The sequence below is a fragment of the Ochlerotatus camptorhynchus genome, unplaced genomic scaffold, assembly GCF_037179485.1.
Source record: "Ochlerotatus camptorhynchus isolate MF236.1 unplaced genomic scaffold, CSIRO-AGI_Acam_v1.1 ptg000265l, whole genome shotgun sequence".
Lineage (NCBI taxonomy): Eukaryota > Metazoa > Arthropoda > Insecta > Diptera > Culicidae > Ochlerotatus > Ochlerotatus camptorhynchus.
In genome coordinates this window covers 1,310,978-1,327,011 of record NW_027040755.1, presented here as the reverse complement: position 1 = coordinate 1,327,011, position 16,034 = coordinate 1,310,978, and the positions used below count along the sequence as shown (strand labels likewise).

General features: G+C 39.6%; 1 protein-coding gene across 1 annotated transcript in view; it reads left to right on the top strand.

Moving 5' to 3' along the window:
• sff (sugar-free frosting) overlaps positions 1-16,034 on the top strand; it is a 36,058-nt gene that overhangs the window by 16,367 nt on the left and 3,657 nt on the right. The window contains exons 5-11 of the mRNA XM_065227021.1: positions 3,001-3,151; positions 3,232-3,447; positions 5,622-5,821; positions 5,895-6,232; positions 6,297-6,467; positions 6,530-6,688; positions 6,755-6,921. Coding sequence (XP_065083093.1) covers positions 3,001-3,151; positions 3,232-3,447; positions 5,622-5,821; positions 5,895-6,232; positions 6,297-6,467; positions 6,530-6,688; positions 6,755-6,921 — 1,402 coding nt within the window. The remainder of the gene's footprint in view (positions 1-3,000; positions 3,152-3,231; positions 3,448-5,621; positions 5,822-5,894; positions 6,233-6,296; positions 6,468-6,529; positions 6,689-6,754; positions 6,922-16,034) is intronic.

The window sequence follows — 16,034 nt, the reverse complement described above, 5'->3', positions numbered from 1 at the left end:
ATGATGCAGCATTCAATTTTCGTCAGCATGTTGAGGTACAACTTCCTGGCACGGGTTTTGGCGGACTTGTTCTACTTCTCGTCGCGATTAGGGGCCTTTTGTACCTTGAACGTTCGAAGCCCAGCCTTAGTTTTGGCCTTTTGGACAAAACTTCGGCTTAGGTGCAGCTTCTTAGCCACATCCCTAACGGAGGCGTTCGGATTTCGGTTGAAGGCCCCAACTACGCGGTTGTGATTTTTGGTGTTGTACGGAATACTTTTTCCTTCACTTCTGGGCTTCCGATCGGTGGTCAACCGTTCCTCGAACCGCTTAATCACTCGCGACACCGTGGAATTCGCGATTCCCAACGTTTTAGCGATGGAACGATGCGAGAGATCCTTGTTCTCGTGATGAATGCGCAAGATTTTATCACGCACGAGCTGTTCTTTCGACTCCATTTCCACGAGTTTTGATCACAGGACTTTAAAACTTGCAGGATGTAAATAATGCACTATGAACTAAATCCACCCAAATTTTCATTAAATTCTACCCAACGGTTAAAAAGTTAGAGCAATTTCATAGTGTGGCAATTTCATCGTGGACACCCTTTAATGTAATCGCATGTCAGTCCCATTCAGATTATGGCCATAAAATAAAAATTTTACGATATTTTTTCAATATTTTTGCGTAATCATAGATGCATTCTATCACATTGTATGTTAATTTTTAAATTTATCCCTCCAAAATAAGTGTCAAATCAGAAAACTTGAAAAATCTTTGAACGCCGTTTTCTCATTTCCAGTTTTTTACAGCTGGGACTGACTTGCGATTATGGGCAGTGCATGTTAGTATAACAATAGTCATGTTGGTCCGCTTCGTTACTCCCTGGGATCCTACAGTAACCGGGAATCCATGCGTAGGTTTCGAGGTGCCTGTTAAACAATCCCCTGGATCCAGGGGTGAACCGGGACTTCCGATGAGAGGGCCCAACTCCAACACTACACACTTAGAAAAAACTAATTTTACACGTGACGGAATCCATCTTTGGCATAAAGTATGAGACGTAAACACACATGTCATGTAAAATTAAGTGCTCCGAGACTGAAAAGTTCGATACTCGACGAAAACTACGTTTGATTGAATTGAATTTCACGTCTGTTATGACTCAATTTTGTCAGTCTCAGAGCACCTAAATTTACATCATTACCGATCTCCGTACCGCTACAGTGATGTCCCCGGATTTGAATATCTCATATATCCGGTTATCTATCTTGGGTGCCTCAGATTGCCAAATTTTGCCTCCGTCCCAGTGAGTCTCGGCTACTGGGTGGAGTTCTGTGTCAATCCTAATCATTTCCCAATGGCGTTAGAGAGGTCCGCATAGACTATTCAGCTATTACCCTTCCCTAAACCTAAGAGATGAACTAGCCTATGGCTAAAAATCTCTATAATAAAGATTAAAAAAAAAAAAAAAAACTTCCCTAAACCTTGGCTTTGTATTGTCTTGCGCTCGCATTGCCATATCAAACGCTGCAAAATAAAAAATGAAAATGATACACGTTCAATTCGCGTTCAAGTCAGTTGAATTCAACTGACTTGATCAATTGACTTGCCCTGTCTAAACCCAGCTTTACCATGCGCCACTGGAAGAAAGGGGAGCTAAAGCAAACAACTAATGACCTGGTCGAATGATTTTTCATTCTTTATCTAAGAGGCGCTCTCGTTGACTTTCTCGCCCAGTGAACTAGTTCTAGCTCAGCTGTCACATAGAAAACACATCGTTCATCTCCCGTCCGCTTAGCACTACTAGCTCAGCTGTCAGGTGTTTTGGTGAGATGAGCGGGTTAGAACCCGTTCAGAGCGATCGTTCACTCGTTCATACTGATGAACTAGTTCTTCAGCTCAGTTCATGAGGGATTGCCCACCTCTTGTCCATACTGGGACCTTACGCTGGCTTACAACTTAGTGTTTTTTGAGCGCTTCCACAGTTGATAATTGAGAGTTTTCTATGCCTGTACCATGTTTGCATTAGTGTGATTTTGAGGCAAGTACAATCATACCCTATGCCCAGGGAAGTCGAGAAATGTTTTAACCCCAAAAATTCTTAAACCGAACTAGCAATCGATCCCAGCTGACTCCAGCATGGGCTTTACCAACTGAGAGATCTCAAGTCCAAGCATTCTGGAAATATTTGCTGTAGCTTGGTAAAGTCTGGCAATCAACTGATCTATTCAAATGACATGAATTTAAAACGACATTTTCGTAAGTTAATCGATAAATGATGAGTGGCTCAATCCCTTCAGGAAACCAGTAATCAGTGAGTACAAGTAAATGCTTGCAGTTATAGTGTTGGAACAACATTCATTCGAAATGCTGAGCTAGAAAAAAAAAATGATAATTTCCATAGACTGCCAATAGACATGCTATTCAATTAACCCACGCTTCATCAAATGGATTGGTAGTGGAGACCAAGAACAAAGCGAACAAAAGAGCTCCATTCATTCAGTAGACGACATTCGGAACAGAACAGCTTTCCCAAAATCATAATTCCTAAAATCCGCATAAAAAGACACCGCAAACCAGACAACACACACACACATACCAAATTAGTCTATTGTCCAGCACTCTTTCTCGTCTGGAAGATGTGGTTGAAAATGTATAACAGCAACCTCACTCTATCGCCATTCAGTATCGTCGCACTACCCAAAAGTGCCATAATCCGGGGCGATTAAATCCAATTACGGTTTATCGTTCCAAATATTGAACGAGGTCCAAAAAACACAAACATCACTAAACCGGACATTTAGGTACTGACGACGCCAGTCGTCGGCTTTCACCGGATGAGAAGCAAACCGGAAACGATGTGGTACCACTTCCCTCGCCCACTTGCATCACCCAGATCAATCGAAACGCAAATCTAAATCGTTTAAAATTCAATTTCTAAATCCAGATGTCTTAATTCGGATATCCCATTTCCTCGTTAGCGATTCTAACTTTGCAACATTTTCTCCTTTCTTGCAGCCATCGAGATCTGAAGCCGGAAAATCTGCTGCTGGACGACAAGAACAACATCAAAATAGCTGACTTTGGAATGGCCTCACTGCAACCCGCGGGATCGATGCTGGAAACATCGTGTGGTTCTCCGCATTATGCCTGCCCGGAAGTGATTAGGGTGAGTGTTTTCCATCGTTCTGAGCCCCAACAAAGGATCTAATCTTGGGCATTCGTTTCTGTACCGGATGGTTACAACAGGGTGAGAAGTATGACGGCCGTCGGGCGGATGTTTGGTCCTGCGGTGTGATCCTGTACGCTCTGCTGGTCGGTGCGCTGCCCTTCGACGACGACAACCTGCGACAGCTGCTCGAGAAAGTGAAACGAGGGGTGTTTCATATTCCACACTTTGTGCCACCCGACTGCCAGAGCCTTCTCAAGGGCATGATTGAGGTGAACCCGGAGAAACGATTGACGGTATGTTGACAGCAACGGATTTTTGTTTCAAGTGTTTTCTTTCAGACGAGCCACAGTTGGGCAAATCCATGCCAACTCTCCGAATTCCACGAAACATCGCATCATTGCTCACTAGGGGCAATGAACCAAGTTTGTGCTGGAATTCGGCTATTTACAAATGTCGTATATAGTATTTACAATTTTATATTTATATTTACAAATGTAGTATATAGTTTTCAATAAATCATAGCACGAAAACGAAAACCGAAATGATGTCTGAGACAAAGTCTTAGGAAATTACTGCGCGTTCATAAAAAAATACACGCTGAAAAAAATGTAACAATTTGTTAAAAACTTCAATAGCAAAAACAGTACGTTTTAAAGAGTTGTAAACTTATTTGAAAGCTTTTAAAAATCATAACTTATCAGATATTGGACTCAATGGACACTTTACAATTTACCAAAATAGTAAAACATAAACTTTTAGATTTGGTTGGAAATGCCATCTAACATGAAGCTTTAGTGTGATAATTTATTAGCTAGAGAATGGTCTTTAGGAAAGGGTAGGTATATAGTTATGTTCGAGTACGGCAGTATGAAAATTGAATAGAAGTTGAAAATGAGCGGAGGGCCATTAATGCGACAGTACAAAGTTAAACGCACACCTTTTGCCTAACCGGTACGATGTACGCGGAGATTTGAAGCATGTCTTCAAATCTACAGGCAGAACTATTCCACAGCCGCAGACAGCAATGAGCAAAGGCAGGCGCACACTTTTTGCCTGTAGATTTGAAGACATACATACTTCAAATCTCCGCGTACATCGTACGGGTTAGGCAAAAGGTGTGCGTTTGACTTTGTACTGTCGCATTAATGGCCCTCCGCTCATTTTCAACTTCTATTCAATTTTCATACTGCCGTACTCGAACGGAACTATCTACCTACCCTTTCCCAAAGACCATTTTCTAGTTAATAAATTATCACACTAAAGCTTCATGTTAGATAGCATTTCCAACCAAATCTGAAAATCGCAAACTTCGCGTATGAAGTAACATAAAAACCCTTTGAATGTATCAATATTTTGTAAAATTTACAATGCCTAATGATAACCTACCAATCAATCAATAAAAGGGACATTTTGAGGAGAGCTTCAAGGAAATGTGATTAAAAGCTCCATGGAAATCTTATTCTTAAAATAGCTCAAAATGGTGTTTGATGACGTTCATACTAGTTTGAATATACAGAAACGAACCAGCTCAGGGCTGAAAAACTCTATAATGAAGCAAGAGAATTCCTTAAGAAGGAAATTTATAAAATTTTTGAGGGAATTTTAACGAGTTTCCAGGAGGGTTTGGCAAAAAAATTTGAGCATCTTTCCAAAGAAACTATGAGTAGTGCCCCAAGAGAATCTGAAGAAATTTCCATTGGAATACTAAGGTGAGTTTCAAGAGAATTCCAAGATAGTTAAAATAGATCCTCTTAGGGGCATCTGAGAAAAATTCTGAGATTAAATCAAAATATTTTTTGGGAGAATACATTTCATGCCAAGAGATTTCCGAACAATATTCCAAACAAAATCAAAACAAAAATAATGGAGATAAATTCTCGCGAGAACTATTAAGAATGCAAAAAAAAATTTGTGACAAGAAAATAATTCAACGATTTAAATTCTAAACTCTGGAACGTTGCTAATTTTCTTAGATCTCGGACTTAATTCTCGGTATCCTATGGTATCCGGTATGCTATGGAAAGTAAAAAAAATTTGGGCTTGAACAAATATTCAGGATTTTAAGAGAAATTCTTAATATATCAGACTTGGTCTTCTTCTGCTAGGCCCTGGAAGACTAGGCTTTTTACGGCTTTTTGCAAGCGTTTGGCCGGCCATCAACTTAGTCTTCTAGAGGCTCTTCCACAGTTACTAATTGAGAGTTATTTTTTGCCAACTAATGCATGCATTTGTAAATTGTGTGGCAAGTAGAATGATACTCTGATGAAGTCAATATAATAAACAATAAACAATACAATAAACATTTCCTCGACCGAACTGGAAATCTGAGGCCCCAGACTTAGAATATATTTCCGGATTTTCAATTCTTTTTTAATCGTTGTCAATCTTCGATGATTTTCATCCGACTCCACAGCCCTGGTTTGAAAACTTCATAAGACACTCATCGCACAACCTTCCACATTTACAGTTGTCCGAAATCAACAAACACCCCTGGGTAACCGCTGGCGGTAAGGGGGAACTGGAACTCGAGCTGCCCATGATGGAAGTCGTCCAAACGCACGTAATCCCAACCGCCTCCGCCGTGGATACGGACGTTCTCAATGCAATATGCTCCCTAGGATGTTTCAAGGAAAAGGACAAACTAATCCAGGAGCTACTTAGTCCAAAGTACGCCTTCCGCAAGCCTTGAGTTGTGATTCAAAGAATGAAGTATGATTGTTTTTTTTTTTTTTCGTTTCAGTCATAACACGGAGAAGGTGATCTACTTCCTACTACTAGAGAGAAAACGACGACGACCGGCTGTGGAAGATGACGAAGACGTACTCAGACCTCGGAACGACATTATCGAAATTGCCGATCCGCCACGGAAACGGCTGGACACCTGCAGGATCAACGGTAGCAGTAGTCTCTCCTATGGTCAGATTAGCGAAGGATCTCCACTGACCTCCCGGCGGCAGACGTTCAACAATGGCCGTAGCCACAGTAGCAGTAGACGATCTCCATCATCCGTTCCTATGTCGCGAAGCTCATATCAAAGCCCTACCCGAGGGGTTGTCGTCAATTCCAGTCAACCACTCTGTAAGATATAAATTTTTTGGTTGACGAACAAAGTTCCAAACTCTCCTAATTGATATCGTTATAGCTCAACTGCATCCTCCATCATCTCCAAATTCGGTAGTGAATCGACATGCCAACTACGCCAGTCGAGATCGAAAATCGCAGATGATCGATCCATCGTCACCAGTCCACCATCGAGCCAACTCAGGGCCGGCGATAACCGTAGGCCTTTTTTCAGAAACCGATTCTAATAATAGTAAGCTAGGATTCTAAATAGATCATTCGAGCATTCGTTTGAGGTAGCATATTTCGTTTCAGTGACATCCTCAATAAACGCAATCCCTGGATCACCGATCCTAGGCAGCCCACAGCAGTTGTCGGCCGTGAACACTGGCAGTCAGCTGTGGAAGACAAGGCTGACAAACATCAAGAACAGTTTTCTCGGTAGCCCCAAGTTCCATCGAAGGAAACTTCAAAGTAGGAATCATACTTCTACGTGAAAAAAAAATGTTTGTTTGTGATGATTTGTTTTGTATTTTACAGTTTCCACCGAAGAAGTGCATCTTACTCCAGAGTCATCACCTGAGCTGACGAAAAAGTCCTGGTTTGGCAACCTAATGACTACGGAAAAGGACGAAACTTTTACAGTGCTCGTCAAGGGCAAGCCTCTGGCGACGGTCAAAGCTCATCTTATCCATGCCTTTTTGTCGGTAAGTCGAACGATCATGGACTACTGTGGGTGGCAGGAAAAATATCAGTTGTACTTCAAGAAGGCGATAGTCTTTAAATCGATACTAACCTAGTTATAGCGTTACTAATACTACATTTTTCTATTACGAATCTGTCTGATCTATAAAAATCGACATTGGCATTTGAGAAGTTTGATCACTTACTAATACCCAAAGTAACCATTGGCAATTTATTTCGCCATTTTGAATACATACAGCTGAGCCACGGGTATATCAGCCTCTGGCAGAGTGAAAGCTGGTAACCGAGCTGACCAGGAAAAGGAATAACAATTATTAATCAAATCTTTTGTTCGACCAGCTTTCACTCTGCCAGGGACCTAAGGCGGAAATGGCCGCTTATTTATCAATGAGCGATCGCCGAAGGAATCAGGAACCACCACATTTTTTCTTTTCATACTGGGATATTCCAGAATCCCCTGTGATTGTGAAGTGTCCCCCTGGGATTGTCCGGCATCCGTTCTGGGATTGTCCGGTTTGTAATCCCCCTGAACTGTCATGAAATCCTCCCTGGAATTGTCCGCAATCTCTCCTGGGATAGTCCATAATCCCTTTGATGTTGCTGGGAAGCTAGGCTTGTTCGGAATACCTCCTGAGACAGTTATACATCCTTTTTGCGATTGACTGGAATCCTCGCAGGGATCGTCTGGAATCCTTCCTGGGTTTGTCCAGAATCCCCCTGGGACTGTCATGAATCCTAATTGGGAATGTCCATCCGAATCCGGACTAATGTTTGCAAGAACTCGAACGGCATGGCAGTAAAGCAAAACATCTCGATCAAGATTTTGAGGGGGTAGCTTGTAGTTGCTTTCGTACGCGTGCTATACGAAATAGAAATTGCCCTTCCATTGCCGAAATATCTTCTCGGATAAGCATTGCAAGCGCACCGTTCAACATGTTGTTGAAATACGTAAATTTGCTTTGCTTGACAGTATCGGTTTCAGCATAACAATCAGGTTGCCATATGTAAATGCAGCCATTCTATAGCAAAACGATATAGTGGTTCTCAGAATTTCGTAACAATTGGTAGTTTTTTCCTTATTGAAAAATATTAGACCCGTGTTTTTTACTTTACCCTGACTTTCCAGTCGGTTTTCAGAAAAATTCCAGTCGACAAAACTTCGTTATTTTAACCTACGAAACTACAACATGATGTGCTCTATTATGCCGTAGTGTTAATTAAGGTTAATTTAAAGTGAGCAGCAGGGTAAGCTTTCGAAAATATCAAGAATAGCATACTCATGGCACGTACAACAGAACTTGATACTAATACAATTTTTACAGAAGATATGACCGACTACCTACGAAGGATGTGAATAGGCCGAGGGCTATAAATACATATTATAATATAATAATGAATAACTACTGTTCACAACTAGGATCACTTTTCATTATTAAGTAGCAATAGGAATATTTAATCAATGTCACCAAGCTCTCAATTTGTGTTCATAATTTCACAGCCGTAGACGATCCTTTATCTTAACATATAAATTACTGTAAAATAACAGAGCAGTGATTATTCTTGCTTTTGCAACCGAACCTGAGGATGCACTGCTCATGCATTAGTCTGTTTCGTACTCTCTGGAAATCCATATGATAACCGCAGACATGGCAAAATAATTTAAGTTTAATTATCATTAACATTTTATTCTCTCAGTGAGTTCACGTTACAACGAGATATTGCAAGTTGAATATGTGTTTATTTTCGAATTACTTTTAAAAATGTTTATCATTTGAGCATAACAATTTTCTCCTGCAAACTCTCGGCTTCTTTTTGAGCATCTTGAGCTCTCGGAATCGAGAGCTTCTTTCATACGACGATCCTTGTCTACATGGAAAGCGAAAGCGATTTTTCGAACTCGCTGAATAAGTTCATTCAAAATTTGTAAGTTTTCCAACCCGCGTGCATGAGTAACACCATCATAGATCTGACGTCGCGCTACGACTGAAGGCCCAAACGCAATGTGGGCGGAAGCGGAACGGAAACGGCAAGTTTGACAATTGTCAAAAATGACATCAAGATGCCTAATCGCAGTCGATTTGATTCTAACTAGTTTTCAATCCGACAAATAGGCTTACTCAGATCGGGCTTTTCCGCTACCACTGCCGTTCCGCTGTCATTGCGCTTGGGCCTTGACTCTTCCCTTATGTTTTCATAAAGATATTCTGCATTTACCGAAAAACCTCTCTCTGCATTGGCGTTGCCATGCGATAAGCAGCAAATCATTTTCACAACCAACAATAGTTCTGAATACGCCGACCAATAACATGTGCCAGAAAACGTCCAGTCGTTCCTTTTTGCGATCATACTGATCAAATGTGCCATATTGTTCAGATGATCAATATTAATGAACCTTTTCATAATGCCTCTAACCATTTGAGACATCGCGTTGCACAAAAAAAGCACCATAGGGTTGTCCGTCTGAAATTCGCATAGAAATGGCTCAACTTCGACAGCAACTGATTTGAAGAAAGCTAGCTTAATACCACCTTAAGACTACAGAGTTATAACATGTTATAACGGTTGTCAAATAATTACAACACAGAAACCACCGTGGCATCGCGTAACCTCACTTTTTACCTGTGCATCAACTTTGTCATATTCATACTCGAATCGGTTGAAAAACACACTTAATCTTCTAGTTAACTCGATAACTAGCCATTGCAAGCAATATTTTGATAATTGTTTATGTTTTGAGAGTTGGTGCACAGGTAGATTGAGGTTAAGGCGACAAGATAGTGCTATAACATGTTATAAATCTGCAGTCTGAACGTACTATTAGCCATCAGCAGCGAGTCATTCAAACCGTTTTTAACATCTTTCTGGACGCCTTGAATAATTTTTCGTATGATTGGCCTCTATTTTCCAACCATCGGAGACCGCAAAATTAGCGGGAATATGGTAGATCCAGAATACATCGTGAAAAACGCTCGTCTTGTTGGTACATCTTTGAAGATATTGTAGATACCACGCAAATATTTGACAACATCCCAACTGATACTCCCAACACTCCGATACTTGCAGCAACTTGTTCGAAGAGATACCGACAAGGGCGTCCATAAACGCAGCGAGTAGATCTGATGCCCGGGATCTTCCCAAAAACTTTGACGTCATGCACTGATAAAATTTCAAAGATTGTTTTTCTGTGTCCCACACATGATTTTTTGCAATGTGATCAACATTATTTTTTCCCTGACCTACACTAAAATTCCCTGACATTCCCTGACTTTCCAGGTTTTTCCAGGTAGTCGACACCCTGGTTATGTAACCATGTTACATTAGATATGTATCAATGGAGACGCAGGGTAATCTAGTCGTATTGGAGTAATGAGCGAAATTTCTAAACATCATAATTTCAAAAAATCGTAACTCAAAAACGAAGAAAAACACATCGCTGATGTTTGATACGTTGTGTAGAAAAGCCTAAATTATCAAAGAAAAATATAAAAACGTGTTACACCCATTGTCTACAAACCATGAAAACCATAAAAACAAACACAATCAAAATTCTGCTATAAAAAACACTGAAAAGTATTTTTAATAACCTTTCCTTTGATATTATAAGTTATAATTTAAAAAAATGTCATTTTTGGAAAAAAAATAGAAAAGAATTGATTTTTGGACCATCATGAACATGGAAATGGTGACCCTAAGAGAGAAAAAATACGGGTCTAATATTTTGCAATAAGGAACAAAACTACCAATTGTTACGAAATTCTGAGAACCACTATATCTTTTTGCTATGGAATAGCTGTATGTGTATATGCAACGCGAGCTACTCAGAGTTACTCAAAATTAACTCCGATGATACTCATGATCAAAAGTTGTCTTGGCCCAAGCAGAATACTTAGGAGTATGCTAAAATGAATATTATAGTAAAACCTGAGAATAATTCCAGGAGAACTTCAAAGGAATTCCAAAAAAGTTCTAACTTTAATTTAGAGAAGAAATCTAAAAAAAAATGTGAGGAGAACTTGAAATGAATTCTTAGAAGAAATTCAAATGGAATTCTGGGGGTAATCCAACGAAAATTCTGAAAATAATTACAATGTTTTACACTGTTTTAGAACTTCATGGCAAAGCAAGGGAGTATTCCACGGGAGATGAATTCCGAGGATAGTACCAACGAAATTGTGGTGAAAATATCAAAAGAATTCCAAAGAGTTTTTCAAAGATATTACGGATATAATTTGTGAAAAATTCATAGGAGCATTTCATAGAATTAATGGAAATTCTAAGCAGAACTTAAAAGGAATTCCTATGACAATTCCATGGAAATATCAGCTGCGGAGAACTCCAAGTGATTTCCGGAGTATTTTTCAGGGAATTCCTAGGTTATTACTGAAAGAATTATTACTATTATAAAGAGAGACTCCTGAGAGTGTTCTGTCAAAGATTTTCAGGACTATTATGGAGCAAATTATAAGGGATTTTAATTTTTCCATAAAACAGATAAACGAGACCCTGGACACAAAACTTAAAATCTCGAATCGAGATTTGAAAAAAAATCTGAGGCTTGGATTTTTTTTTCATATTTAAAAATTGTATGAACCTGGATTTACAAAGATCTTCAAGATTCAGGGAGTTTTATTTAAAATTTAGTATTCCGGACAAGGAGAAATTTCCAAGATTTGGGAGCATGAGAAGTTTTCAAGTTCCAACACCAGCATTTTTTTTAATTGCTGAACTTTGAAATGAGTCACATAACATATGTGGAACTCGATCATCTAAAATCGACCCCATTTCAGTGATTTCAAGTGGTATAGAAGGGCATCAATCTGTCAAATTGATTATACCAGCTGTAAAATGAGTAAGGGGGTATTCAATTTTATTAAAATAATTCTATCGTGGTTTATAATTATGTATCTTCTTAGTACTCCTGAACTCATCTCTTCATATTTCCTTAACAATATACTTTCTGTATTTATAATAATATAGCTAGCTTCACACAGCAAAATATTAACGTTTGCATTAAAAAAGTAGACATTATTTGCCGATTTTTTATGCGATGACCAGTCACCCAACTATTTACAGCCCAATTTTGATATCAAAACGTATTGTTTTTTTTCTGAAATTTCCAAAAAAGTTTGGAAACCCCACGCGTTCCTTTCTTCTAACTCTAAATTTGCGCGGATTCATTTTTTTTCAATTTTTATCTCTGAGGAAAATTTTGAATAAAAACTACAAGGGACAGCCCCATGGGGTTGTACGCAATGGTGATGTAGGACTACGTGGTCTTATATAATAAATGTTATTTTTTAACTGCAGCAGGAGCTTGTGTTTTGTGTAGGAGTGGGAATTTGAGCGGGGTTCTCTCTATTAATAGTCTTTAGTATGACGCGCTTGACATAGATGGCCCACAGCGACTCACGAAGAGCTACTGATTCCGATCAATAGAGGTGCAGCTTCTTCCTCCCTCTATGGATGCTCATGTGGGCTGTGTAGTGGTTAGAGTGTATATCAGACCTGTGCTTGCTACTTGCAGGCAGCCTTTCGTTGTGTACTGGAGAACACCACCACTCACCAGGCGGTGATTGAATAAACACCGTTTGGTGAAACCAGATGGATTTCAACTTTGAAATCTGTGTTAGGGAAATCGCTTTTCGCTGGCAATCGGTGATAATTTTAATTATTATAGCAACAGTTGCAAATTCGTGCAATTTTAAATAGTATTTTGAAAAATATTAAGGTCTTAAATTTCACAGATGCGTAGGAATATTTCTGATCGATTAGTGATAACATTCTAGAAATTGGTCCAGGGGAAGCTGAGTTATTAACGTTCAAAATCTTTCATAAATTTGTTACTTGTTCCATTTTCGGCTTTCACAAAGTGTAGCCCCCATATAGAAATCACAGACTTAGTCCTACGTCAAAATGTACGTACAATCTTTTCTTTTGACATTTCTTTTGTAACCAATTGCATCAATCATTGATTTCATAAGGTTTCATTTGAGAAAAAAATACGACTGTTCAAATTTGGAGTTAAGTGCATACATCTTTAAGTCCAGAGAGCAGCAGCAAAACCTTCGAATTGTTAGCATTAAAGGGTGATACGGTCAAAATTTGGTCAAGGGAAAACGCGCGTAAATCGGTGAAATCGTTTATTTAAAAAATCAAATTAAATTTCTTTTTCAAGTTCAATTAGTATAAAATTCAGGAAAAATATTCAGTTAGGCTTCCGCTTTTCCAAATCCGAATTGCCGGGCCTTACGCTTGACCCCTGCCATCAGATTTTGTACAGCCACCTTGTCCACCTTCTTCGCCGCAGAAAGCCAGTTTGCCTTGAACTGCTGCTCGCCCTTAGCAGTTTTTTTGGTCTTCTTTAGGTTCCGCTTGACAATAGCCCAGTATTTCTCAATTGGGCGGAGCTCTGGCGTGTTGGGAGGGTTCTTGTCCTTGGAAACCACCTGCACGTTGTTGGCGGCGTACCACTCCATGGCCTTTTTACCGTAATGGCAAGATGCCAAATCCGGCCAAAACAGTACGGAACAACCGTGTTTCTTCAGGAAAGGCAGCAGACGTTTATTCAAACACTCTTTCACGTAAATTTCTTGGTTGACAGTCCCGGAAGCTATGAAAATGCTGCTTTTCAAGCCACAGGTACAGATAGCTTGCCAAACCAGATATTTCTTTGCGAACTTTGACAGTTTCATGTGCTTGAAAACATCTGCTACCTTTCCCCTTCCTTTTGCCGTATAAAACTCCTGTCCCGGAAGCTGCTTGTAGTCGGCTTTGACGTAGGTTTCGTCGTCCACCACGCAGTCAAACTTCGTCAGCATCGTCGTGTACAGCCTCCGGGATCGCGCTTTGGCCGTCGTATTTTGTTTATCATCGCGATTTGGAGTCACTACCTTCTTGTAAGTCGATAGTCCGGCTCGTTTTTTGGCTCGATGCACGGTTGTAGACGATACACCCAGCTTATTTGCGGCATCTCGGAGAGAGAGGTTAGGGTTTCGCTTGAAACTACCGGCAACTCTCTTTGTCGTCTCAGCGGCTTCCGGTTTTCGATTTCCCCCCGATCCAGACTTCCTGGCTGTCGACAAACGTTCCCCAAACACTTTAATTACATTTGTAACGGTTGATTTGGCAACTTTTAGCGATTTTGCCAACTTTGCGTGCGAGTAGCTCGGATTTTCGCGATGCGCGAGCAAAATTTTGATACGCTGCTCTTCTTGCTTGGACGGCATTTTGACAACTGAAGAGTGAATTCCAAAATCAAAATAGGAGCAACATTCTACACACACACACCTTCAAAATGAGGGGTGTTCAGGTTTTTTAAATGCAAAATTGAAAGAAATACGTCAAGTAGATATTGACCAAATTTTGACCGTATCACCCTTTACATTGCATTCAATTAACATAATATTCGTCATCAATCAAATGCAATTCAACCAGGTTGAAGAGACGTAGAAATATTGCATCTGAAAAAAGGTAAATTACTGTTTAACAACGCTCTTGATTGACTTCTGATCGACTAGAAAATACTAGCGAAAATATCCTTTGAAGAGCACCCTGTCGCTAGTCGAAAAAAGCATTTTCAAATGAGCTGTAAACAGCAAACTCTGTCAACCATTATAACAAGCGGATGAACGAAAGAGACGATAAATTCTCTGGGCCTCACCTATTTACACTCATTGCGCATTATCTTGACAATTGACAATTCGCCGGGTAAAGAGTAAAGATTGCAGAGTCGCCGTCAACATCAATGCTTACTGAGCATGCAACCTTATATCTGCTTTTCTTTCACAAGGGCCAATGTCGCAAACGTAAACAATTACTTTCTCGGAGAATTTCTCGAGAATGAAAACTCACTCAAGTAAACCACCTCGATGATTGTGTAGAGCGAGAGTTCTCCTATCCGATAGATTTGGTGGCTTACATTGAGTGACTTTGAGCTACGAGAAATTTACGAAAGAAGCTATGGTTTACGTTTTCGACATTGGTCCTTATGAACGCTGAGTGTCGATATCACGAAAATTTTGTTTTGACAGATTGATGTCCAACTATGCCAGTTATACCACTGAGGCAACACAAAAAAGGGGTCAACTTGTAGTCATCTATTTTGCATGAAGTTCCACATATGTTATGTGAATGAGTTTAAGATTGTGATCTTGAAATCAGAGTTGTGAAAATATAAAATGATCCAATCGCACCAATGAACATAATCTCATTTGACAAACATCAACAAACAAACAACAGCGAATGATATTACAAGCTGTGGTACGGTAGCTCTTATATCATGCAAACAAACTAACCAGCTACAATATTCACCAAACTATGGTGAGTTTCGGCATCAAGATTTTTGCTTTAAGTGGACCCTACACGATTGCTTTTATTGACAATAATCGTATTGTCAATACATTCTATATTGACGTCAATACATCGAGATTGACAATATTTCTGAATTCACATCATCAATATTATTGTCAATAATTCCCCTTCGCATCAATATATTGATGGGTGTGGGGTTTGCTTTACACCCGAACACGAACCGAAACTTTCATCACTGCTGCCAACAGTGACTTCGTGTGTGCCATCTGTGAAGAGTAATGAGAGAGATAGCAAACTATGCTTTATCTTTCTAAGAAAACGATGTGCAACGGAATTATTTTTGGTGTGAGTAAACTCATAGCTACAATTTTACATGTTGTGAATAGTATCGCAATATCAAAAGAACCTGTACAATCATTACAATTACAATCATTAAGCGTGACATTGGGAGCCTCTGGAAGCGACAAAATATCGTTTGAGTGAGGATTATGCCATCACTTCTTGAAATCATTGAAATGACTGAGACTTCATTCTTTCTGGCATTTTGAAAATTTTCTAGATCTAGGACTTGGAGTTCGAACCTTTAAGACATTGATTTTTTTTTTGCGAGATCTTAGACTTGTAAAACTTGAGTAAATGTTTAACTTCAAATAAGAACCAGCTAATATCTCCAATAAATTAACAAAGGAAGATAGCGAAGGCATAAGAAGGCCCCACACATTTAAAATAATATTGGTAGAAAACAACAGAGGTATATATCATTACCATTGACGGCAAGATTTGCGATGGGTCCATTGACCTGAAA